Below are 27,136 nucleotides of genomic sequence, written 5' to 3'. Positions count from 1 at the left end.
AGTTAGCGGAGGAGGGCCACACGAGATGAAATAGGGAGCTTAGTACTTGAAAGCACACTCAAGAGAATCTGTTACCAAGAGTGCCTGGGCATGCAGTTACTAATTAGATGATCCTGTAGAGTTTTTACTAGTGTTCAGATTAATATAACAACACAATACTAAGATCAGTGTGCAGCCATGATCACATTGAAAGTTTATATTTATGGTTCAGCCCTCTTAGTTCTATATAACTTCACAAAATGCTTACAAAAATTATCATGGATTTAAATCTATTTCTCTGCATTGCTTCAGTTATTTTTCAGCACTGTGACATCACTTTATACATTATGGATATCGGCTATGTATCCAAGTGATTAAATTCAAATAACATATACAACCTGAAACTACACAAATGAAATGGCACAAGACTGTAATAATAGCTCAACATAAGGTAAATACATTTTAAAGTGTGCACGGCTTTAGGAAATGGAGAGGCGGGAGGATTACAAGGCAGTAAACTTCTATTTTAGAGTGCAGGTTTGCTTCAAGAAAGACTCCTCATTGAGATATATTTATTTTGTGTAAAGCCCCATACACACTATCAGTTTTCCTGCAGGTTTTTCTCTTCAGGTTTACCAAAACCATGTAGTGCAAGGGCCTGCTTGATTGCATACAAATTGAAACTCTTAGGTTTCGTACACACGATAGGTTAACCAGAGGACAACGGTCTGGTGGACCGTTTTCATCGGTCAAAACCGATCGTGTGTGGGCCCCATAGGTTATTTAACCTTCGGTTAATAAAAAGTAAAAAAAAATAAAAAGTCAACTTGCTTTAAAATGTAACCGATGGATTGGTAACCGATAGGTCAAAACCGATCGTTAGTACGCACAAACCAATGAAACAAAAACAATAAAAAAACAGCTAAATGGGACTCACATCAAGCTTACATCAAATTGCACTATTACAACATAAATTCACTCCTCTGCCAGTGGGTGGCATCAGAAAGGCACAAGAAAGGGGGGAATCCATAGATGTAAAGAACAATATAAAAAACAGTATGTAAAAAGGAAAAAAAAGAAAACAATATTTCACATTTCGGTATGTAGGAATTGTCAATAAAGCAATTGATATCGACATCTATATTCAGGCCGAAAGGGGTATACCATTTTATTTTATACACCAATGACATTTCTAATTTGGATATATTTCGTACCAAATTGCTCCCCCTCCAATAAGGGCAAAATTTATCGATACCCCAAAAAATTGTGTTCTTTGTATCCCTGTCGTGTACAGCCAGGTAGTGCTTGGACACACAGGGGTAGATCCACAGAGATCTGCACCCGCGCAGCATATCGGAGATACGCTACGCCGCCGTACCCTACCTGGCTTTAAATCGAATCCTTAAAGATTTCGCGCCATAAGTTATGGCGGCGTAGTCTATCTCTGGTGGCGGAATTCAAATCGGCGATTAGGGGGCGTGTTTCATTTAAATGAAGCGCGTCCCCGCGCCGAATGAACTGCGCATGCACCGTCCCTAAATTTACCGCTGTGCATTGCGCTAAATGACGTCGCTAGGACGTCATTTTTTTTAACATAGATGGAAATTACGTCCATCCCGGTTCACGGACGACTTACGCAAAAAAAAAAAAAAAATTCAAATTAAACGCGGGAACGACGGCCATACTTAACATGGCAAGTCTAACTATACGCCGCAAAACATCAGCTTTAACTATACGCCGGAAAAAGCCGACTAGAGACGACGTAAAAGAATGCGACGGCGGCGCTTACGTTCGTGGATCGTCGGAAATAGCTAATTTGCATACCCGACGCGGAAAATGACGCAAACTCCACCCAGCGGACGCCGAAGTATTGCATCTATGATCCGAAGGCGTACGAAGCCGTACGCCTGTCGGATCTAACCCAGATGCCGTCGTATCTTGGTTTGAGGATTCAAACTAAAGATACGACACGGGAAATTTGAAAGTACGCCGGCGTATCAGTAGATACGCCGGCGTACTCTCTCTGTGGATCTGCCCCTGAGTGTTTTGTATAGCCTCTTCTAATATTATTAATGTGTTCATTCAGGCGAACCTGCAGGGGGCATTTGGTCCTGCCCACGTTCTGCAGACTGCATGGGCATTGAAGCATATAGACTACCCCAGTAGTAGAGCACGTAATGAACGGCTCTATGGTGTAACCCTTTGAGATGCACATAGAGGGAAACATGGTAGTTCTTCTAACCTTCCTTTGAGGTGCACATAGAGCGAAACGTGGTAGTTCTTCTAACCTTTATCAAACATACACATACAAGAGTTAAAAAGTTTACATATGTTTGGCCATTCCTCAGTGTAGCAATTTTTTTCTATCAACAGAAGACCCTTCTCTATTATTGTCCTAATAAATGCCTGTGTATAATTAGATTCACAACTTGTTTACTAGCCTTTAAATAAAAAAACGGCATCTTTGTTGTATTTATACACAAATGGGTTGGTCGCAGTGACATCATTGTCATTTTTAGTTTAGGAGACACAGGGCTTACTGTTAAATTCTCAGGAAAATTCAGAACAACAAATATAGAATGCTATTGGAATTCCACCTATCTCCCCCACAGCCTTGTGTCAAACATGACATGAAATGAAACAGAAATCCCTGCCCCAAATCGGCAGTGACAGCTCATTTATTGCATGGGGACTTTGATTCTAGTCTCTTTCTAGCATCTTTTAGTCATCAGGCTGTCAGATGATAAAACTAGTGCAAGACCAACAGACAGCTGTTATTACTGGTACAGATAGAATGACTTGCATTGCTGAGCTCTTTAGTCACTCCCAATGAAATGGTCATCTCGCATTTCATACGGACTGGGGTATGTAATGTGGTTAGTGTATGGGATTTTTTATTTTTTTTTCATCATAAGGCCCATTGCTACACCTGCCCTCCCCTCCTGGAGTCTCACATGACACAAGATCTGGCTAGTTAGCGTGTCTGGAATGAGAAAGCATCTATCTCTGTGTCTGAGCTAGGTCCATAGATGCTGGTTCCCAGGTTGGAACATTACCTCATTCAACCTTGCCAGAGACATGGTATATAAAGCACAACAGGGCAAGGCTTGGAGTAGAACTAACTTGTCTTAATTAAGGTTAACATCAGGAAAGGACATTGCAAGAGACCACAGGCAAAATGCTTCTGAAAGTAGAAGACCTGGTATGTTTATTGTTCTATTTTTCTATTAAAACTTAAAATCATTGCATTTGAGTACTTATGCTGCGAACTAAATATTTCACTGCACTGGTTTTAAAAAAATTTCTCCTGTTTAAAATTAATGCTAATTCTAGCTTAACACCTTTGCTAAGTTTTTAGTCATGTACTTTTTGAGGTTTTCTTTTTAACAAAAAAGGTATTTAAATACATGTAAGTTCAGAATGTGAGATCAAGGGTACAGTAGTAGACACACACACACACACATATATATATATATATATACACACACACATACATGTTATTTAGTATTCAAATTGTGATGATGTGACAATATACTTCTTAATACCTCTCAACATGAAAGCACACCCAAACCAAGGATGTTCCTTAGCCCATAATCCATCTTTGAGAGGACCATGAAATATATATTGGATGGAATTTATGAGTGGCTCACACACTTATCTACAATACAAAAATCAGTAGCCTTTGCTTAGGTTACTAAAAAAAAAAAAAAAAAAATGCCAATGATTGTTACCTGGATATTGGTCAACATTTCTACTGCTGCTAGTGGATGTACAAGAACCCCAATGTATTGAAAGGATGGGGTCTATATTAAATAAGATTATATATATATATATATATATATCTTTTCCCCATTAAAGAAGAATAGTGGTTTTAAATAACTCCACTGAACATGTTTATTACTTTTCTGCTCTACTACTAGAACGACAATGTAAAAGGAATTGTATTCAAATCAACAAGGTATCTTCAGATCCTTGATGTAGCAGAGGAATAGCTATTTGTATAAAATGCAAAAATTAGTAAAAAGGCAAACCTTTCTCAACGGGCATGAGATATTTCTCAGTTCCTTACCCAAACAGATTATTGCGGTTTTCTTATTAGATTATATTTCTCCATTATTTTCTTAGTTTTTGAAATACATTTTGTCTAACTGATCACAGCCAAGATTAGAGAAACTGGCTGCATGTAGTTAATTTTCCTTTCTTTCCCAAATACATTTTGGTGTAAAATGGATCATTTAAATATATGTTATCTGGGGAAAAGTTTACGTCTGTTCTTTAATGTATATTGCATTTTCCTTTGGCCAACAGATGGATCAACATAAAAAGTATTTTTCTTGTTTTTTCTTTAACTTTTTATGTTAAACTACCATATACATGGGGTGAGGTTTTATATGTTTATTCCTATGAATGAATAGGTGACTGGAAAGAAGTCCAAATTAATTTTGATGCAAGTAGATCATCATTTGTGTATATAATTTTGAGAAAATTTTACATCTGTTCTTTAATGTATATTGAGTTTTCAGTTGGCCAACAGATCAAGCATATAAAGGTTTTTTTTTTCCTTTGGGGGAAGTTTTTCTGGGATGGGGGAATAACTGTTTTGAGCATAGATAAATGAATATGATGTTCTAAATATTTGAATGTGTTTATACTTGTCTATACAATAAAAAAAGTGAATATTCATAAAGGTTTTTTTTTACTTTTTTCTTATGTTAAACTACCATATACATGGGGTGAGGTTTTATATGTTTATTCATATGAATGAACAGGTGACTGGAAAGAAGACCAAATTAAATTTGATGCAAGTAGATCATCATTTGTGTATATCATTTTAGGAAAATGTTACATCTGTTCTTTAATGTATATTGAGTTTTCAGTTGGCCAACAGATCAAGCATATAAAGGTTTTTTTTTCCTTTGGGGGAGGGTTTTCTGGGAAGGGGGAATAACTGTTTTGAGCATAGATAAATGAATATGACGATCTTAATATGTGAATGTGTTTATACTTGACTATACAATAAAAAAAGTGAATTTTAAAAAAGTTTTTTTTTATGGTAAACTACTATATATATGATTCAACAGGTGACTGGAAGGAGGACAGAAAAAGAAACTGGAGATTTTGTAACAGGAAGTTTTAGGCATGGAGAATATGAAACAGCCATAACACTAGAGAAACAGGACGATTTAAAGACAACTTCAAAATCACTGCTTGAACGTGAGGAGGAGAAACAAGCGGAGCAGAAAAAGCTCAAAGCTGAGGTATTGATAATCACATTACCTGTATCCTGTGTAATCTGTAGAGTGCAGAGATGTAGTGTCACAGTTTTGCATTTATTTGTATGTGTAAAAAATAGACTACTTGCTTTTCAAAAGGTTGTGGTAACTGGCCATTTGTTCAATATCATTAAATAAGCACAGTTTTACTAGCCATATTAGCTTTATAAATACTGTTAATTGCTAAAATGTGATCCCCTAACCAAGCTGTTTAGAAACACTCATATCCAATTTGTCTCGTCATAATCATTTGTTAAACAAGCTGTCTAGATAAAAGCAATCATAACCAATCTGTCTGGCAATAAAAAGTGGCCTATAGGCTCAGCCATAAAAATTAATGGAACAAGCCCAGTACATATGCCTACATAAGCATAATAAAAGAACCTCTTGACTGACAGGGGACAGTGAGAGACCTGCAACACAAAAATCACAATACACTAGGATATAAGCTCCAGTCACAATTGCCAAATGTACAACCCCAATGGCACCAGTGCCAAGGTCTTTTGTTGAGTTTGCATGCTACAATGTCACCTTGAATACCTACAGTAACAAAATATTGCATCCTGTAGAAAAAAAAAGGTCAGGGCATGCTGTACTAATAAGCAAGTCAGCTGAGGATATCCCCACTAATCCTTTAAGATGCAGTTGTTGACATTTTATCAAACCATAATGTGTATGAACTTTAGCTACATAAGCGGACTATCGATGAAATAAAAACAAAACAGAAGATGTAAAGACTTCTTACCACATATCTATGTTACAGATTACTGTTAACAGAGATAGAGATTTTAATGGCAAAGCAAACATGTAGATGGGCTCTATTAATTTCAAAAACAAAAGATGTTGTAATCTCTAACGAGCACGGCCCTCTGATTCCTCCTGTATTGAATTGTATTGTAACTATTGTCTGCCCTAACGTTGTAAAATGCTTCACAAACTGTTGGCGCTATATAAAGCCTGTATAATAGTAATAATAATGTAGCTACTTAGAATTTCAAATATCAGTAGTTTAAACAGAATAACTAAATTTGATGAACAAATCAGATGTTATGGCAGACTTCTCTTTTTCCTATTAAATACGGTAAATATGCTGGATGTTAAAATACAGTGGCGCAGATTCACAAAAGAGATACAACGGCGTATCTCCTGATGCGCCGTCGTATCTCTGTTTTAGGGTCTTCCTAACTATGCGACTGATTCATAGAATCAGTTACGCATAGTTAGCCCTAAGATCCGACAGGTGTAATTGAATTACACTGTCGGATCTTAGGATGCAATACCTCGGCCGCCGCTGGGGGGAGTTCGCGTCATAAACCAGCGTCGGGTATGCAAATTAGCAGTTACAGCGATTTTTCGCGTTCGCTATGTCGCTGCTAGTCTAGTTTCCCGTCACAAAGTTAGTCGTCGTTTTAGGTGCCCTAACTTTACACAGCCCACGTATGTGCTGTATAAAGTATGGCCGTCGTTCCCGCGTCGAAATTTAAAAATGTTTTGTTCTTGCGTAAGACGTCCGGGAATCCGAAAGTACGCTACGCACGTCGCCGTTCGGAAAAAAAAAACGTCACTTCGCGCAAAGCATGGCGGGAATTTCAAAACGGAGCATGCGCAGTAGGTCCGGCGCGGGAGCGCGCCTAATTTAAATGGCACACGCCCCTTTGAATTACGCGGGCTTACGCCGGAGGCCGCCAGCGTAAGTTTTCATGCAAGTGCTTTGTGAATCAGGCACTTGCGATGAAAACTTGCGGCGGTGTAACGTATCTACGATACGTTACGCCGCCGCGATTCTACGTGAATCTGGGCCCAAATATCTAAATCCAAAACATTTTGTTTATTAATTTTGGCTAATGAATGATTAAAATCCCAGTCAGGTTTTCTTTTTGCCATCTTTATCCCATTTGAGAGATCTCTCGTCACCTGGTCTGTGGATACAACAGGAACTCGCCCCCAAGGACAGGTAAATACTCCCTCTTAGACTGTTGTCACTGAAAAAAAAAATCCTAATAGTTCCTATTCTGTTTAAAACACAAAGTCTTGGATTTTCCCTCACTTCCAGCCCTAGTAATAGTGGTCACTGGGACAAAGAATGAGAAAGAGAGAATATCCATAGTGGTGACATAGAGATAGCAATAGACAGTTCTTACCAACTTTTGGCTGCAGATATACTTTAATTCTTATCCTACTAATCACTGTGACATCATACGCTGTATTAAAATCATTTTACAATAAATGGCTAGTTGATGATAATGTAAAACTTGTTGATTTGTATTTAGCTCCTCAAAAAGAAGATAGATGAAAGACCAAAGCTAGACAACTTGGAAGATCTGCAAACTATAATAAAACTACGAAAACGAAAAAGATGCAAAAAAGTCAAAGCACCTGTGGTCAAGGAACCAGAACCAGAGCCAGTGGTAAGTTTTATATAAACTGAATAATTAATGAATCATGAGAGACAAATGTAACACTCACAAAAAGCACAATATATCATTTTTAGATTGAACGTGTGGACGAAGCAACATTTTTAAAAGCTGCACTAGAAAACAAGATGCCCATCATTGGAAAATTCCTGGCAGATGGTGGAGATCCAAATACCTGTGATGAGGTAGGATATTTTGTTTTTTACCTTTATAGGTTACCTACAGCATATGGTAAAAAAGGAAAAATATTTAAAGCAGGAGCTGGCAAAGCTTAGAAATTCATCTGGCACTTAGCTAAAATTCCCATCATGCTTGGCATCGAAGCAATAAGCTGAGCATCCATGGTGGATGTAGCAGTTCAGCAACAGCTAAAATACAGGAGGTAGCTAGATTATTATAGTAAACATCTTAGCTTCTATCACACTACAAACTTATTTTTTTAAGCTCATCTACCTTAATAAATCATCATTGTTCTGATAGAAATAAGCTCCATTATTTAGAAATATGATTACAGCATATAATATTCCAGAATGGTCATGATCATAGCAAATTTAATATGGGATTACAGCTAATTAATTAAATGAATACTGATTTTGACAAACTTAGATAAGACCTTTATTGGTGAACTTCCGCATGCTCTGGTGTTCTTTTACTTTGAAGGCAATGTTTCTGAATTTGTATATAGGTTGCCAATGATGGATTCTTTTGGAAATACTAGCTGTGTGGCTGTCATGTTAAAGGGGTTGTAAAGATTTGTTTTTTATTTTCTAAATAGGTTCCTTTAAGCTAGTGCATAGTTGGTTCACTTACCTTTTCCTTTGATTTCCCTTCTAAATGTTTTTTTTTCTTTGTCTGAATTTCTCACTTCCTGTTTCTCCTCAGTAAGCTTGCCACCATCATCCGAGCGGTGGTTAGTCAGCCAGAACAGCTTACTGAACAGGAACAGGAAGTGAGGAATTCAAACAAAGAAAAAAACATTTAGGGGTAGATCCACGTACAACGGCGCATTATTGCGCCGGGCGTAGCGTATCTAAGATACACTACGCCGCTGTAACATACTTTTTTTGTTTCGAATCCTCAACGAATTCGCGGCGTAAGTTACGGTGGCGTAGTGTATCTCTTGCGGCGTAAGGGCACGGAATTCAAATGGATGTAATGGGGGCGTGTTTTTTGTAAATACGTTGTGACCCGACATAAACAACGTTTTTTTTTAACTGCCAATGCTTACGTTGGTGACGTCATTCTACGCAAATTCCTATTTGCGAACGACTTACGCAAACGACGTAAAAAATTCAAAATTGTACGCGGGAACGACGGCCATACTTAACATTGCGTATGCCACCATATAGCACCTTTAACTATACGCCGGAAAAAGCCGAACGAAAACGACGTCAAAAAATGCGCCGGGCCGACGTACGTTCGTGGATCGCCGTAACTAGCTAATTTGTATACTCGACGCGGATTTCGACGGGAACGCCACCTAGCGGCCGCCGAAAAATTGCAGCTTAGATCCGACGGCGTACTAAGACGTACGCCTGTCGGATCGTTCCCAGATGCCGTTGTATCTTGTTTTGTGGATACAAAACAAAGATACGACGCAGGAAATTTTAAATCAGTAGATACGCCGGCGTAATCCTTTTGTGGATCTGCCCCTCAGAAGGGAAATCGAAGGAAAAGGTAAGTGAACCAACAATGCACTAGCATAAAGGAACCTATTTAGAAAATAAAAAACAAACCTTTACAACCCCTTTAATCCCATGATGTCAACACTTTGAGTCATTGACTCAGGAGTAAGATGTTGATCGAAATTTTATATCTCACTTCCTCCATACATGTTTTGAGCCAGTAGAGTAATTCAGATTTTTAGGTCGTCACCAGTAGTAATCTACATATTACTTTCATTATACATTTTCTTTAAAACTGTGATCCATAATGAAGAACCTTGTTGACCTTATTTATCTTTGTACACATGCCCATGATCTATGATCTCCGTTTCAAATAAATGTATTTATGTACATAGCCAATACCCATAATTCCTTGTCAAAAAAGGTTTATTGATTGCACAATAAAATGAAAGTACATTGTTACATATACAAGGATATATATATATATATATATATATATATATATATATATATATATATATATATATATAAATAATCTCTTTTGTTAAACAATAAAAATAATATATACAGTATAGGTAACATAGTATGTTTTGTTCGTGTTAAACTTCATCACACACAATTAATGAATTGCTCTATGTTACTTTATCATGTTAGTTTGAATATTGTAACTATTAATACCTAAGAAAGTTTATCCTTATAAATGTAAATCTATCATGTATTGATATAGAGCTGATATAGATAAACAAATGTTATACATTAACTTAAAAAGAAAAGAAAAATGAAAGTTACTAGAAAAATGGGGGAAAAGAAAGAATAGTGAGAGAGTAAGTTCACAAGGTCGGTCCAGGTACCAGTACGTGGTTCGCCAATACCCATAATTCATAGAATATCCTACCTAAACCCCAAAGAATTCTTATACAAGAAAATTCTGCCAATAGAACTTGATATACCGTATTTACCGGCGTATAACACGCACAGGCGTATAACACGCACCCTAACCTTAAGAGGGAAGTTTCATGAAAAAAACTTTCCACAGCCCCCTGCGTATAACACGCAGGCACAGTTTACCCTCTATTTTCAGGGTAAAAAAGTGAGTGTTATACGCCAATAAATACAGTAATGCTAAGATGTGGGAAAAGCACCAACACACATGAAAGATTTGACCTGATTTTTGTATCTTTCGGAAGAATGAAGGTATAATAATGACCACACATTGGGGTCAATCCTGACATGCTATCGAGGGGCTAAAGTATAGGATATATGTAGGCTAATATAGTGAACTCTTCTCAATTTTCAGTCAGTATAAGCAGTGATAAGACTACAAGTATTTAAACAAGACACAAATTGGTAAAAAAAAAAAAAAAATGGTCTGACAAGCAATAAAACCTTTTTTTTTAAATGTATAAGTAATGTTTCTCCTTAGAAGCATTGGGCAATGTCCGGTCAGAATTCTGCTAATACTGTATTTAAGAGATCTGCTTCTTCCCAATGTCCCTGTAATATTCTTTTTTATTACTCACCTTCCAGGGAGTAATTATATAGTAGATATTTCGCTAAGTAATGGTTCCCTTTCATACTACTTTTTAAAATATCAGTTTGTAGATGTTCAAAAGTTGGTGCACATCAGCGTCAACTTCAATCTCTACAACCTGCTTAATATTTCAGGGAATCTAGCACTGCAGTCCCTGCACCCGATTCCCCGGGATTGGCAACTTGCCATGACCACTAAAAGTAGGTATTTTTTTTTGAAGTTGTACTGCAGCAGGAGGAGCGAGACACTATGACAGGCAGTCGTGGGAGGGCATAGTGAGAGATCATCAGATAAAGAAAATGTCCTGAATAATTCTGTAAATAGACAATAATTAACAGTTGCGTGTTTATTAACAAGGTGAAATACTAGTAGCCATCCTCCAATTACGACTAATATTCCTATTGGAAATATGCAAATGATGAAAAGGAGACAAGATGGTAATACATAAGAAATTAAATGTCAGATTTGCATAATATGGGGCAGATCCACAAAGAGAGTACGCTGGCGTATCTAGTGATACGCCGGCGTACTTTCAAATTTCCTGCGTCGTATCTTTGTTTTGAATCCTCAAAACAAGATACAACGGCATCTGGGTTAGATCCGACAGGCGTACGTCTTCTTCGTATGCCTTCGGATCTTGGATGCAATTCTTCGGCGTCTGCTGAGTGGCGTTCCCGTCGTATTCCGCTTTGAGTATGCAAATTAGCTATTTCCGACGATCCACGAACGTATGAGCGGCCGTCTCATTCTTTTATGTTGTTTGCGTTCGGCTTTTTTCGGCGTATAGTTAAAGCTGCTATTTGGTGGCGTACGCAATGTTAAGTATGGCCGTCGTTCCCACGTCGAATTTGAAAATATTTTATTTTGTTTGCGTAAGTCGTCCGTGAATGGGGCTGGACGTAATTTACGTCCACGTCAAAACAATGACGTCCTTGCGATGTCATTTAGCGCAATGCACAGCGGGAAATTTAGGGACGGCGCATGCGCAGTTCGTTCGGCGCGGGGACGCGCTTCATTTAAATGAAACACGCCCCCTACTCGCCGATTTGAATTACGCGCAAATTAACTTACGGCGCGAATTCTTTGTGGATTCAAAGATTAAAAAAGTAAGTTACAGCGGCGTAGCGTATCTCACATACGCTGCGCCCATGCAATTGTACGAGGATCTGCCCCTATATGTCTCAGAAGCCCTGTTCCAGGATAATTGCAAGGGAGAAATGATGCTAATGATAAAGATGCCATTCTCAGTGAAAAATGTAAGGTACAGGAGTACCTGGGCCCTCAACCACTGATGACAAAAAAAAAAAACAATCAATTAAAATTAAGCAGTGAATGCTTTTATATAAAAATTGGTTTTGGGAGCATTTGTTCCTAATATTTTGTGCCAGACTGAAAATTGCACTAACCTTCTGAAAATAGAGCTCTATTCTAGTCTTAGCAGACTGTCTGTCCATCATTACAAAGCATAGTTTACTCTACTTTCTTTATAAACCTGGCTGTCTTTCCTAACAGTACAGACGCACGGCCCTGCACAGAGCATGTTCGGAAGGACACCTTGCCATTCTTGAGAAGTTAATTGAAGCTGGAGCAGACCTAGAATTCCACGACATGGTATGTGAATTTTTCCAATACATCAGTCATTAAAAATGAAAATAGCCGCAACAGAGAAGCTAGCACGGTTGCTGGAGAGGTCACTGGAAAATATTACTAAATTACAAAACTATAATTTTGTTGACAAAAGGCTGCCAAATTTTGCAAGGCACTTAAGCCATAAGGGAAAATAATGGATTTATTCCGATCTACCTTTGCACCCTCCTGCTAAGTGCAATAAAAGCTGTTTCCCAGAATCTTCCATGTAGCTATTCATATAAATAGTGGGAAGTAACGAGCCTAAAAAAGAAAAAAAAAAGAAAGGCCCCAATTACAAATGAATTTGATTTTATCAGGCAAAATATCCCCAAGTAGGATTTAAATTTTCTTTAACTTGACAACTAAAACCATTTATGTTCAATTTTGAATAATAGTAATTAATTGTTTTTTATAAAAATGCAGTCTATACATAGTATACCTAGATATCCCGTATGAATGAAGTATATAAAGATCACTGTTCTTACTGCCATGTGGACTTACAGTCAGTTACATGGCCTTTTGGCTGGGGCTAGAAATCATTTTCAATGGTACCTTGAATTAAAACCACCACACAAAGGGACTATTTATAGAAATAATGGGATAAAAGTAGTCGTTGCTCTGCTTTTTCGTTATTTATCTGGGGAAATATAGGGACCATATCTGCTCTTGCCATCATTTTTCCTAAATATTTTGCCCAAAAAATGGGTGGAGCAGTGAAGGGTTACAGCCTCTGACAGTTATTTGAATTCCATTAGGGAAGTTTCCCTTTACTTTTTATCCCAATGACACCACAGGAAGATAGGAAAAATATCTCGTAAGTGAACTCCTTTCTTGTAAATTCAAAATCAGAATTTCCCCTCACCTTCTGTATTAGTAACAGGAGACACTAGGACAAATAATAATAATAATAATAACTCTTTGCTAGTGGCTATTTTTGTTACAAGAAATAAGCTTGAGTTTGTGAAAGAGCGATGGCCTTAATCATTAAAAATATATAAATCTAAGCTTGATAAAGAATTCCCTTCAAAGAAATGCTAACAAAGCATAGTTCCGTGTACTGAAAGTAAAGAAACTCCTGACAAACAGGATACTATAATAAATACAATCAGTTTTTATTACTCTGTAGTCAACTGAGACCATCCAAAGTCACAAATATTCTAGACCATTCTGAAATCTTCCATGTGTTCTGCATCCTTTTCTGTCTGCATTGAGTAGCAGGACCCAATGAGTGAGTGAGTGAGAAACTTATATAGCACAACACATGCAAACTGAATCGCCTCTGGGCGCTTAGTATCCTTTCTCTACTGTACTTTTGCCCTTAGAAAAGATGGGTTTTGAGTTTTTTTCTGAAGGCCAGGTGATTCACCTCCAACCGGATGCTGGTTGGTAGAGCGCTCCATAGTCTAGGTCCTTGGATTCCAAATCTTCGTTCTCCTTTGGACTTGTATCTGGCTTTGGGTATCTGGAGTAGATTTTGGTTGGTGGATCGCAGAACACGATTGTGACATTTTAATTTTTCGCATAGATATTGGGGGGCATTTCCTTGAACACACTTATGTGTCAGACAGAGTGCCTTAAAAGTGATTCTGTCTTTTACTGGCAACCAATGAAGGGATCTCAGTGAAGGTGAGATTGATTCCCATGGTTTTTTCCCAGTCAAGAGTCAAGCGGCCGTATTTTGAACCACTTGTAGACGAGTGATTTGGTATTTTGGGAGTCCGAGGTAGAGGGCATTTGCATAGTCAAGTCTGGAGTTGATAATTGTTCCCACCACAACTGCTATGTCTTCTTTCAGGATAAAGGGAATGAGTCTACGTAGCAGGCGCAGCAGATGGTGGGATCCACTGACTACTGACCCTATTTGTGAATCCATTGTAATGTGGGTGTCAAAAAAGACTCAGAGACTTTTGACTTTGGTGCTAGGGGTGATGGTTTGTCCCAGAATGGGCGGCGGTGTCCATATTGGTGCAGAAAGTCCAGGAGAAGTTCTGTTTTTGAGCCGTTGAGTTTAAGGTAACTCTCCGCCATCCAATTTTCTATCAAAGTAAGGCATTTCTCTAGTTCGAGATAATGATCCTTATTGCAGATTAGAGGTCGACCGATATGGGTTTTTCTCTGGCCGATGCCGATGCCGATATTTTGAAATCGCGGCGGCCGATAGCCGATTTATGATGCCGATTTTTTTGGGCCGATATGTTAAGCCGATTTTTCAGGCGCTTTTGGGCTAAGCAGTAAAGTTAGCCCATATTTTTATTTTTTCGTCCAAAAGTTTTCATTACCTGTTTTTGTGTATTACATTTTATATATATATATATATATATATATATATATATATATATATATATATATATATATAATATTTTAAATTTTACACACAAACAGGTAATAAACTTTTGGATGAAAAAAAAAATATGGGCTAACTTTACTGTTTATTTTTTTTCTTGTTAAAGTATATTTTTTTCCCCAAAAAATGTGTTTGAAAGACCGCTGCGCAAATACCGTGTAACATTAAATATTGCAGCAATCGCTATTTTATTTCCTAGGGTCTCTGCTAAAAAAAAATATATAATGTTTGGGGGTTCCAAGTAATTTTCTAGCAGAAAATACAGGATTTTTACTTGTAAGCATCAAGTGTCAAAAAAGATTTAGCCTTTAAATGGTTAAACTGAGAATTCTCCTACACGGAGTTCAGTTAATTGATAAGTTGCAACATTGTATATCTTTTCTAAAACTTGGCAGGCTGCCCAGGAGAGAGAGAGAGAGAGAGAGAGGTCTTCTACGGGAAGCTTCAGGCAACTTGCATTGACTTCTATTACAGAAGCCTTTTGCAAGTCGCGGTGCTGAAGTTTAATCGGCATTTTTAAAGCACAAATCGGCCGATGCCGATTAATTTAAAAACGCAAAATATCGGCCGATATATCGGCCAACCGATATATCGGTCGACCTCTATTGCAGATGCGAAAATATAGTTGCGTGTCATCTGCGTAGGAGTGGTAGAGTAACTTCTGGTTACTGATGATTTCAAAAAGAGGGCGGAGATAAATATTGAATAGTACGGGCGACAAGGGGGATCCCTGAGGGACTGCGCATGACACAATTGGTCAAAGGGATATTTTTGTTCTGTTCACAGCTTGAATCAACAGCAATTCACTGGACCTGCCGAGGTGGAAGTGTTGAAGTTCTGAAATATATACTAAACAAAGGAGCAAACATCAACGCAAGAGACAAGGTAGATTTTACCTCTTGAACACCATTGCTGAAATGTACCTCAAACTCAAAATTAAGTATTAGGATCAGAAGTATTAGTATTACAATCACTTTGTGTGAAACCAGCAGCGACCGCCACAGGTAATTGGCTGTGCAGAGACCAAAAAATAGCTGTGGCCATCGGTGACCTGTCATTACAGAGAACGGGCCAGACCGCGCCTAGCCACTGAGAGCGACAGCAGAAATCTGATTTCTACCACTACTATTTGCACCGGTGTGCATGTAACCTAAGGAAGAAAAGACCGGCTGCACACCACAGGAACGCTCCAATGATTTTATTCCAATAATAGCAAATGACAGCCAAAGACCGTGTCCGAACCCAGAAGGTGACGGGTGTATATCACAATTATCTCAGTGCTTCTTCAAAGCCTTTGTTGGCTGTCATTTGCTATTTTTGGAATAAAATCGTTGGAGCGTTCCTGTGGTGTGCAGCCATTTTTTTCTTCCTATTGATCATCGGTGGCGAGCCGGGGCTTGCACCCAGTGCTTTCGGACTGATTGCTCACCTGGAGCGTCGTCTTCCTTGTTTGAATCTGTATGTAACATAAACTTTATATATGCTCCAACTTGAAGAGTCTTCAAGTTGGAGCATATATAACAGTGGATAAGTTAAGGACAGGCATGCCTGGAGGGTACCCATTCCTTCTTTAAAACGCAGGGGCACATTAAAAGCCCATCAAGGGCTCTACGAACAATAAGACAGCTATCTTTGACTACACAGATGTAAAATTAAAAGATAAATCAAGGATTTTCTCTTAGTCCCCATGTAAAGTTCCACACAAACTTGTTGAGCCTGCTCAATGAATTCCACCTAATACAGCTCATGTGATGCTGCAGAAACAATGCTGCACTGCTCCTGAATTCACAACAGAGTTGCCACTCTCCCGCAGACAGTTTCTGCTTGCACTGCAGTGAAATGAGAAGATACAGGGTATGTGGCTATCAGCATGGTCATCACTGATTCACAAGCTTGTCAATCAGCACTTGACACACCTAGCCCAGGCCACTTGTTTCTGGAATGACAGCGCTGCCTCTGTTGTTGAAACTCTTACATTGTGAGGGAGGATGGTTTGGCTCACTCTGGGAAAATAAAGTTTGTGCATGACATAGCAACTGGAATTGGTACTTGTTTAGGAGTCAGGAGTCTTTAGTTTTACTTTAACTGTTTGCCATCCACCCTATAGCAGTTTTACTGCCACCATTACTAGTAAATATAAAAATAAATATATCCAATAGTTTAAAGATACTATAACTTTCGCGCAAAACAATAAATATACGCTTATTGGGATTTTTATTTACCAAAAATATGTAGCAGAATACATATTGGCCTACATTTATGAAGAAATTAGATTTTTTTTCAATTTTTTTTATTGGATATGTTTTATAGCAGGAAGACTTTTTTGTTCATAGCGCAAAAAAACTAAAAACAGGTGATCAAATACCACCAAGAGAAAGCTCTATTTGTGGGGGAAAAGGACATCAATTTTATTTGGGTACAGTGTCGCACGACCGCGCAATTGTCAGTTAACCACTTCCTGCCCTAGGTATGTAAATGGGCGTCCTTGACTTTGAGAAAGGATATCTGAATGATGCCAGCAGTTACAGGCATTATTCAGATATCATCTTTTAGAGTCGGCGATACTCTGCACCATAAGAATGATCATAGCGGCTGTCCCACTGATTGATCGTTCTTATGGGTGGTGAGAGGGGATGTCCCCCCTCCCACCGGTGCTTCTATGGACTCACCGCTGCGATCGGCAAGTCAGAGAACGATCAGCTGGCCCCAGATGCTTACCATAGAGATTTCCGGCGGATCAGATGGTCGCCATAGTCTCTATGATCGTTCGGAGGCCGGGCGAAATGTTATGACGTAACGCCCAGCCTCTGCATTCAAAAAAAATGCGCCACCTCGGCTGGGAAGCCAAGATCATTTTTTTTATTTCAGGCTTCCCAGCCTAGAGGCAAAATGTTATTGACCCCATATCTCACTGTAAAAAGGGACCTATCATGTTTACATTCCTTGTAATAGGAAAAAAAAGTGATACATTTTTTTTTTCTTAAAAAGTGTTTAAGTAAAAATTTCAAAGTAGAATTTTTAAGTGCCCCTGTCCTCGCACGCAGAAGCAAATGCATACGTAAGTCACGCCCACACATGAAAACGGTGTTCAGCCCACCCATGTGAGGTATCGCCATAAACGTTAGAGTGAGAGCAATAATTATAGCCCTAGACCTCCTCTGTAAAGCCCCGTACACACGATCGGAATTTCCGATGGAAAAAGTCAGCCTGACTTTTTCCATCTGAAATTCTGACCGTGTGTATGTCCATCTGAGTTTTTCCATCAGATATTCCGAGGATTCCATCATAGTTTAGATAGAGAACATGTTCTCTTTTACTTGGATGGAATTCCGTTGGTATTCCGATGTAAGTTTGGCCCGGGCAAAAGCGGGATCATGTGTACGGGGCTTAACTCAAAACATGTAACCAGTAAAAAAAATTAAAGCGTCACCTATGAATATTTTTAAGTACTGAAGTTTGGCACCATTCCACGAGCGTGTGCAATTTTGAAGGGTGACATGTTAGGTATCTATTTACTCGGCGTAACATCATCTTTCACATTATGTAAAATGATTGTGCTAACTTTAATGTTTTTTTTTTAAAGCATGAAACTTTTTTTTCCAAAAATTTTTTTTCGAAAAATTGCTGTGCAAATACCATGCGAGATAAAAAGTTACAACGACAGCCACTGTATTCTCTAGCGTCTCAGCTAAAAAAACATACGGTATATAAAAAATATGATGATTTTTACATGTAGGAGAGGAGTGCCAGAATTGGCCCGGATGGGAAGTGGTTAAAGTAAACGCAATGCTATATAAAAAAAAAAATGGCATGAAGGGGGGTAAATCTTCCAGGGGTTAAGTGGTTAATTGCATGGGGACACAGACAGCAATAAAGTCCTGACAGTGATTCAAACTCATCACCACTCCACAAACACGCCCCAAAACAACAGAAAAATAATAAACTTTCGCTGTTAGTCGGTTACAGTGCTTCAAATTATTTTATCTTACCTTGGGTCTTATCTAATATGATGACAGTTGACAAGTAGTGTGGACAAGCAGGGGCAGACTGACAACTCATGGGGCCCCCGGGCTATAGAAGATGATGGGGCCCCTGGGCTTACAGATGGCCACCATGCCAGGAGGCAGCTAAAATCTCGGGATTTTCACATCAAAAGCATGTCAGTTTTCGGACATATCAGGGACAGATGTAAAAAAAAAAAACACACAGATTTTTACATACTGTCCCTGGTTTTACTGAGCCTGGCAACCCTGATGGGGCCCCCTAGTGGCATGGGGCCCTAGGGCAGTGCCCAAGTGCCTCAATGGTCAGTCTGCCCCTGTGGATAAGGCATTATTACGGAAAGCAAGTTTTATTTTAGAGATAACGGCCTGTACAATATGTTAATATAAATAGGAAATATGTTCTCTGACAGAGTCTGTTAGTGTTACATTTGAAATAGCAGATCTCTCAGAATGAAAGCCGATTGGTTTACATATGCAGTTATTTATATATTCGCAAACTCATGAGCTACTGATATATTCAAGCAGCTATTTTTACCCAACTGCACAGACCCATGTACAGTTTAGTGAATGATCTCCATCTCCGTTTCTCTAGCTGTTCAGTACTCCTCTCCACGTAGCAGTCAGATGTGGAAATTATGAGTGCGCAGAACATCTCATTGCATGTGAAGCTGATTTAAATGCCAAAGACCGGGTAAGAATGACTGTTGTATTCTTAAAAAAATCTCAGACTTGAATGTTAAGCAATTAGAAGCATATATCAGGCAAAATTTTCATACATATCTCTCCCAAAACTCCAACTGGTCTCCTCAGTTCCAAGACCTTTACAGAGTGTTGTTAAAAGAAGAGGGGGTGCTACACTGTGGTAAACATGGTCCTGTCCCAACTTTTCTGAGAAGTGTTCCAGCCATCAATTTCAAAACGGCCTTATTTTTTTCTTACAATAGTACATTTTCTCATTTTAAACATTTGATACGTTTTCCATTTTCCATTGTGATTAAAATACGGGGTTATGAGATTTGCAAAACACACAACATCCCAACTTTTGTGGAATTGGGGTTGTACAAAACACCCTAAAAGAGGGTTTCACAAACTTGTCTTCAAACATTACTGACAGTAGTAAATTACGCTACAGATAGTACATGCCAGCTTTTAAGCAAGGTTACCTTTGAAACACGTACCCTTGATGGAATGAGATGTCAGGTTTGGTAAACTTTGCCCTATAATTTATATGTGACCACCAATACACTGGGATTGCACCACGTTTCTGAACCCGAGATGTGATTCCAGCGAACACACAATGCTCAGGTCTGGAAAGCACCACAATGTAGAGCCCGGTGCTTGAAGGTCACATTCTAGGCTAGGCATTCATGTCCAGTCAGGCCTGGGTACAGCCTTCAAAGCTAGGCCAAGGAAATGCCAATCCAGACTGGGGCTATAATGAAACTGGCTTAAAAGGGGTAATAAAGCCTTTGTTATTTTTACCTACAGGTAAGCCTATAATAAGGTAACGTGAATATCTCCTAAGCTGTCTAGGAAATAATCACCCTGCATGCAGCCAGTGACATGACTGGTGAATGCATTATGAAGGTCTGGCATACCTTGCCAGAAATTCAGATCTAAGTGACAGAACTGGGGGCTCCTGCGTGCATGCGCGGGAGTGATGTCATCGCGGCTCCGGACAATTACACAGCCGAAGCATGCAAACTCGGAAGAAAAACCGGGGGAACATGCCAGCCCTTTCAACGAAAGGGCTTCGTTCTAAGTTTTTCATAATCATGCAATTTCCAGGTGTTTTTTTTTTCACCAGCTGTGGTTTACAACAGCTTTAAACATCATTATAGTAAGGAATCTTAGTTAAAATCACTGAAAATAAAAATTCCATGAAGCATGGAAGGCTAGTGTAAAAATATACCTTTTTTTTTACCAAATCTGAAGGAAAGGCGTCCAAGCTCCTATAGCAGTGATGGCGAACCTTGGCACCCCAGATTCTCTTGCACTCTGCAGTGTAGTTGAGCATCATGGGAAATGTAGTTACAAGGTTCACCATCACTGTCCTATAGCATGCTGGGTATAGGAGGAGTAATTATTTTCCAGTATCCCAACCACCTGTGTCTCGAAATGGATGAGAAATATATATAAATTAAATACACAAGTTTCTATTACAAAATTATATAGTCTAACATGTCTTTTTTAAAAGACTATCAGACACAGTTCAAGGCCAATATTCAAATAGGTGCATGCATGTACCCTGTTTCCCCAAAAATAAGACCTACCCTGAAAATAAGACCTAGCGTTATTTTCCAGGAGGGCTGCAATATAAGCCCTACCCTGAAAATAAGCCCTATTTAAAAATGCTTGTAAAATCCTATAATCTACTATATTACAGTAGTTTATAATGTGCAATGTGTGTGTTTCTGTAATATAATTGCGGGGAGAGAGCTCTGGCGGGTAACATAAGTGCAGAGGCGGCACTATAACAAAGGTATTTGGCACAATTATATTACAGAAACGCACACATTGTACATTATATACTACTGTAATAGAGTGGATTATAGGATTGTACAAGCATTTTAACTCAGTTTACACTGGGGATTCCTGACAGGCAGGGAGGGAGAGGGGGAGAGAAGACAGCACATTACATGGTAAGACCTACCCCGAAAATAAGCCCGACTGTGTCTTTTGTTGGCATAATTAATATAGGACCCGGGCTTATTTTCGGGGAAACGCGGTATAAGGATTGTTATGGGACACTGGAAAAAAACAGAGCAAGAATGCCATGTTCTCTACACTGACAGTTTGATTTCCAACACCATTTGACAATCGATAATTCCAATAATATGAAAAGTAAATACCATATATATTTACTATTACTAACTAATATGTAACTCGTTCTGTCAGAAATACTCCAGAAAAATACTCCAGAAAAACCAGTTCAATGCATTTGAATTCTGTTAAAAATGTGAACGTCATTTTTTCCACAAGGAAGGAGATACACCAATGCACGATGGAGTCAGACTAAAATCGTTACAAAATGAGGAGACTCTTGGATTATGTATGGGGCCAATTTCTCCATCAAAAATTGCGTAAGTTCCTGACATTCCTTTTTTGCAAGAAATTACATTTGACGTTACGATAAATACTAACTTTTAAAAGAGATTGAGGCCCGTTACTTTTAGCCTTGTGCGGTGCAGGACACTGCATGTTATTCACACAGGAATCGCACCACATTCCTGTGTAAATCACATGCAATGCCTGTGCGGTGTGATATGAGACATACATTTTGTATGGCTCAAATCGCACCACATCCGCACCAAAAGGGTGCAGGACCCTTTTGTTTGCTGCACCTGAAATTGGATGTTTACACACATGCGATCCGATTCTGGTAATCGCACTGTGCTTTGCAAGCGGTTTAGGGGTTTCGTTAATTTAACAGTTGACGCCCACAGCAGTTCGCATGAACGATGTGCGATTTCAATGCGATGTAGGAAACGCACAGGATTTGCTTCATTTCCCGCATTGCGTTAGTGTGCATTTAGGCTTAGAAAAGACTGTAAAAACATCCAACTGTATGTAGAACTTAAAAAGAAATCTTACATTATTTTGGTGGTATTTGATCACCACTGTTTTTTTTTTTACTTTGCTATAAAAACGAAACGTTTGAGAAAAAAAAAACATTTTCGATTTCTTATCCAATAAATGAAATTTATTCATAAATTTAAGCCAAAATGTATTCTGCCACATGTCTTTGGTAAAAAGAAATAAAATAAAAAATCTAATAAATGTAAATTAATTGGTTTGTGTGAAAGTTATAGGGCCAGATTCAGATACATTTACGTTGCCTCCACGGCAGCGTAACGTATCCCATTTACGTTACACCGCCGAGGTTTACAGCGTTAAGTGCCTGATTCACAAAAGCTCTTACCTGTAAACTTGCGGCGGTGTAATGTAAATTCGCTCGGCGCAAGCCCGCCTAATTCAAATGGGGCGGGGGCACCATTTAAATTAGGCGCCGTTTCCCCCTGCCGAACGTACTGCGCATGCTCCGTCTGGAAAATACCCGACGTGCATTGCGCTAAATGACGTCGCAACGGACGTCATTTGTTTAGACGTTAAAGTAAATGGCGTCCAGCGCCATCACGGACGACTTACGCAAACTACTGTGATTTTTTAAATTTTGACGCGGTGGAGGAGCTGGGAACGCGGCCATACTTAACATTGCTTAGAACACCTAGGGCTCAGCCCTATTTTACGACCCGTATCTCAACGGAAACAACGTAAAGTTAGAGCGACGGGTAACCCGGATGTTCGTGGATCGCCCGTAAATAGTCATTTGCATATTCTACGCCGACCGCAATGGCCCTCGCCACCTAGCGGCCCTAGAATTGCATCTAAGATCTGACAGTGTAAGTCAATTACACCTGTCGGATCTTAGGGCTATCTATGCGGAACTGATTCTATGAATCAGCCGCATAGTTAGGACGGGCGGATCACAGAGGTATCTCTTTTGTGAATCTGGCCCATAGTGCCTATAAACTGATATATATCTATCTATATATATAGATATATATATATATATATATATATATATATATTACACACACATGGCTTTTTTTCTCAGAGAATAAGTGCAGGAACTCCTCCTCTCTGAATTGCCCCTCGACTCCACCCCCTACCCACCTCTGAGCAACATCCCTTGGTTCCACCCCCTACCTACCTCCCAGTACTGACCCTTTTAGAGAATACAGAACCAAGTATAAATTTGTGGTGTTAATTATATTGTATGAAATTTATTAACCACTTCCTTACCGCGTCATTGTGAAATGACGGCGGCCAGGAACCCCTCCTCGATCCAGGAGGACGTCATATGACGTCCTGGGCTCTTCGGGTGGATATCTGAATGTTGCCTGCAGCGAGAGGCATCATTCAGATATCCTTCTCTCCTGCCGGCGATTCTGCACAAGTAGAAGAACGATTGTACCGCGATTTGCGGCGACAAAACGCAGCGATTGTCCGCCTAGATGGGCCCCTAGATTGTCCCCCTATGGAGATGGTTCCCATCTCCTATGCCGAACGCCAAAAGCCGCCTGAAAAAAAGGTCCGGGACTTTTTTCAGGCGGCAGGCGTTCGGCGTGGAGAATGTGAACCATCTCCATAGAGGGCAATGTTAAATCATCCCTCTGGCGTGTCGGGGCGGCAGCGGGCGTCACACTACAGGCGACAAAACGCCTAGGTGTGAATGGGCTCTTAAAGGAGAAGCCCAGCCAAACAAGCTAAGGCTGGACTTCTCCTTTAAGAGCTCCTAAGGTTCACAGGAGTGCAATTCGTTTCGACCTGAAGTCTGCTGAGGTCACACAGATCAGTCCAGGCACCACGTCATCCTGACTCTGGGAGTCTGGATCCGCCAGGTGCCTGGACTGATAGCCGTCTCAGCGAGCTGCTGAGACGGCCGTTCCCCGCCTCTCCACAGCTCAGCGCTCCAGTGAGCGGAGAGGAGCAGATCAGGAGAGCTGCTGATTGACAGGCAGCAGCTCTCTATTTGGGGAGCCGAGAGAACCAAGCCATCAGCGATGTTTGATCCATCGGTTCTCAGAAAAGAGGCGCCTGGGGACAGATGCAGCATCCACCTAGGTAAGAATGAATCTGCAGTAACCCCGATTCCCATACTTTTTAATTCGATTTTTTTTTTTTTTTACTGAAAAACATGTAGCAGAGTATCAAGAAATTCGATTTTTTTTACATTTGTCTTTTATTGGATATGTTTTATAGCAGAAAGTAAAAAAAGTTTTTTTGTTTATAGCGCAAAAAATAAACTCAGTGGTGATCAAAAGAAAGCTCTATTTGTGGGGAAAAAAGGACATGCATTTTGTTTGGGTACAGCGTCACATGACCATGCAATTGTCAGTTAAACAAACACAGTGCTGTTTTGGAAGTTATTCTTCCAGAGGTCAAGTGGTTAAACATTAGAGCATCTAGTGAAAATATTGCATGTAATTTTAGACATCTGTGTCTGATTAATCCTTTTTAAAAAACTGTCTGACAGGGCGGAAAGACACCAATGGAACTTGTCCTTCAGTGGCAAAAACGGCGCCAAAGAGATATTCGGTGGGCTTCAGGAAAATTCATACAAGAGCTCTCACATACAAAATTTCTGACAAACGCTTTGAAGAGGCATTAGCTATGGCACATTTTTGTTTGCTTCAGAAAGCTTTGATAGGACTATTCCAGAGTTTTTTAACATTTCTTGCACTTTGAATTTTTTTTATTGTATTTATTTATTTATTGTTTGTTACTGCATAGGCATTGTGCTTTATATTAATTCCATAGGAAAGAATATTTATGTGGAATAAATGTGGCAGATAAACTGCCAATGTTATTTACTGTTGATAAGTCATTATGACGCCAATATTGTATTTTAATCTTGTTGAATGTAAGTAGAAAGGCAACACACGCTGGGTATAGCAGTTGCGTTGTGACCAACACGACAAGAAATACAATGGACAAAGCCAGAACAAGAACTCTTGGCTGTATGTTTGGAAAGTACAGGCTATGGCAGTGGTGTGGGCTATCCCGCTTGTTGATAAATAGTGGGAAAAGGCCCTTTACCCAGCCAAAGCAAACTAAACTAGAGAAAGGAGAGAACTAGGATGTTAGGGAAGGATGGGGGTTTAGCTGCAGTGCCAAACAGAAACATTGCCTTGTTTCGACTTGAACTTGCCCTATTAGGTTAGGTTGGAGCTTCAGCCTGAAACACTAGGTGTGTCTGTTAAAGCAGTGGGCATCATTTATAGAATAAACAGAGGAAAAGTAGGTAAAACCACAAAAACCAGATATCTTTAATGGAAATTTAGCAAAAGGAAAGCTAATCCTTTACTGGTTGCTGTGTTTAACGGTGTGTGAACTTTATTTTTAATAGAATGGCACAAAACATGGGTTCCAAGTAATTCTTTAGGGTCCTAAAAGAAAAATGCCATACCGACTTTGGAGTTTCATACTGCAAAACAATAGTCTATTTTTCCTTTGATCTTGCTTTTATAAATATGCCTCACTGAATTTGGTTATGGCTCTGCACTAAGAAGTTAATCTCAACTAAACTGAAAAAAAAAAGAAAAAAAGGAATTAGCATGCTCAGAGCCCCCCTACAAGTAGCTTGCAATAAGGATTGACATCTCCCTAGAGCCAGAACGTGTTCTCTAAATTTAGGAAACCATTACAAAATAAAACAAATTGTGCGTCTCCTGAAAGATAGAAGCACCCCAGGAGAACCTGGCAGCCCCAGAAAAGCTTGTTGCATTGTCAGATTGATCTAGCCTTTTTTTTTTCCTACATTTCTTATTTCAGAAATTAAAGTTGATGAAATAAAAGAGGACTAGCATGTTGATAAGTGACAGAACATGGGCTGCAGCTGTTTGTGGATTCCCTGTGGCTCTAGTTCACAGATGTAGAATGGACAGCAAGCTACTTTAATATTAAGATTGCTTGGACCAGATGTCCTGTATGTAGGATCTTCTCATTATGTTATTTTGAAGATCCTCCAGAGACATCAGGTTTTTGAGCTTTGACTGAGAAAGATGAGAGAATGGGTGAGACACTAGATGGAAAGAGACAGAAATGCAATAGAAAAGGCAAAGTTGTACCATAGATTGTTCTTTTATACAGTTGTATTGTATTTTCTGTACATTTTGTATTGGGTACATTTATTATGAAGACAAAACAATGCTGCACATCTTTATATAATGTACCAATATAATGACATGGAATGGAACAAGGGTCCGAATGCTGACCATCCTTTGTAATATTGCATATTTATTCTTCTTATTGTAGACTGTATCTCATGAATTAACTCTGCTCATATCACAGTCCCAATGTAATGATATAATGTGTGGGCACACTGTCCCGTTTGCATTGCACTGTGCAAGGCTGTGAGTCTGAGACGAGAGTCTACATGACTGAGATCATGTGCTAATGAAGTAAACACATGTATAAGCTGTTATGTAACATGAGAAAGATTGAATTCCTGGATGAGCAGTGGTGCTTGATCACCACCTAGTGGCAGTTATCTTGCAACAAATTCTGCTCTCCTGCATTTTAAAAGATGAATTCCTACTAAACACGGAATGAATTTTGTGTCACTGTGGCTTCAAGTGCACTTGTCACATATCCCCAGTGGTCATTGACCCTTAGTAGGCCAAACCAACATAGATGGGCCAGCAGCTTATTGAGGACCTATGATTTCACTGAGGAGGTCTGTGCACTTTAACAGGACACTGAGAACTTTACAGAATGAAGATCTACATTATAACTCAATCCAGAGCTCCTAAATAATTTATCTTGACTGAG

The 27,136-nt window shown here is 39.2% G+C and overlaps 1 protein-coding gene across 1 annotated transcript; it reads left to right on the top strand.

Moving 5' to 3' along the window:
* The first annotated feature begins 3,028 nt into the window (after window positions 1-3,028).
* On the top strand, window positions 3,029-26,564 carry ANKRD1 (ankyrin repeat domain 1). The gene is given in 12 exon segments (XM_040362125.1): window positions 3,029-3,181; window positions 5,061-5,237; window positions 7,523-7,660; window positions 7,744-7,851; window positions 12,335-12,433; window positions 15,582-15,680; window positions 19,392-19,490; window positions 21,782-21,817; window positions 21,819-21,845; window positions 21,847-21,882; window positions 24,840-24,878; window positions 24,880-26,564. Coding segments are annotated over 12 exon segments (954 nt in total). The 5' UTR covers window positions 3,029-3,157; the 3' UTR covers window positions 24,952-26,564.
* Window positions 26,565-27,136: the final 572 nt, after the last annotated feature.

This window comes from Rana temporaria, chromosome 8 (assembly GCF_905171775.1).
Source record: "Rana temporaria chromosome 8, aRanTem1.1, whole genome shotgun sequence".
NCBI lineage: Eukaryota > Metazoa > Chordata > Amphibia > Anura > Ranidae > Rana > Rana temporaria.
Note: the sequence above shows the minus strand (reverse complement) of the source record. Positions and strands in the feature narration are given on the sequence as shown.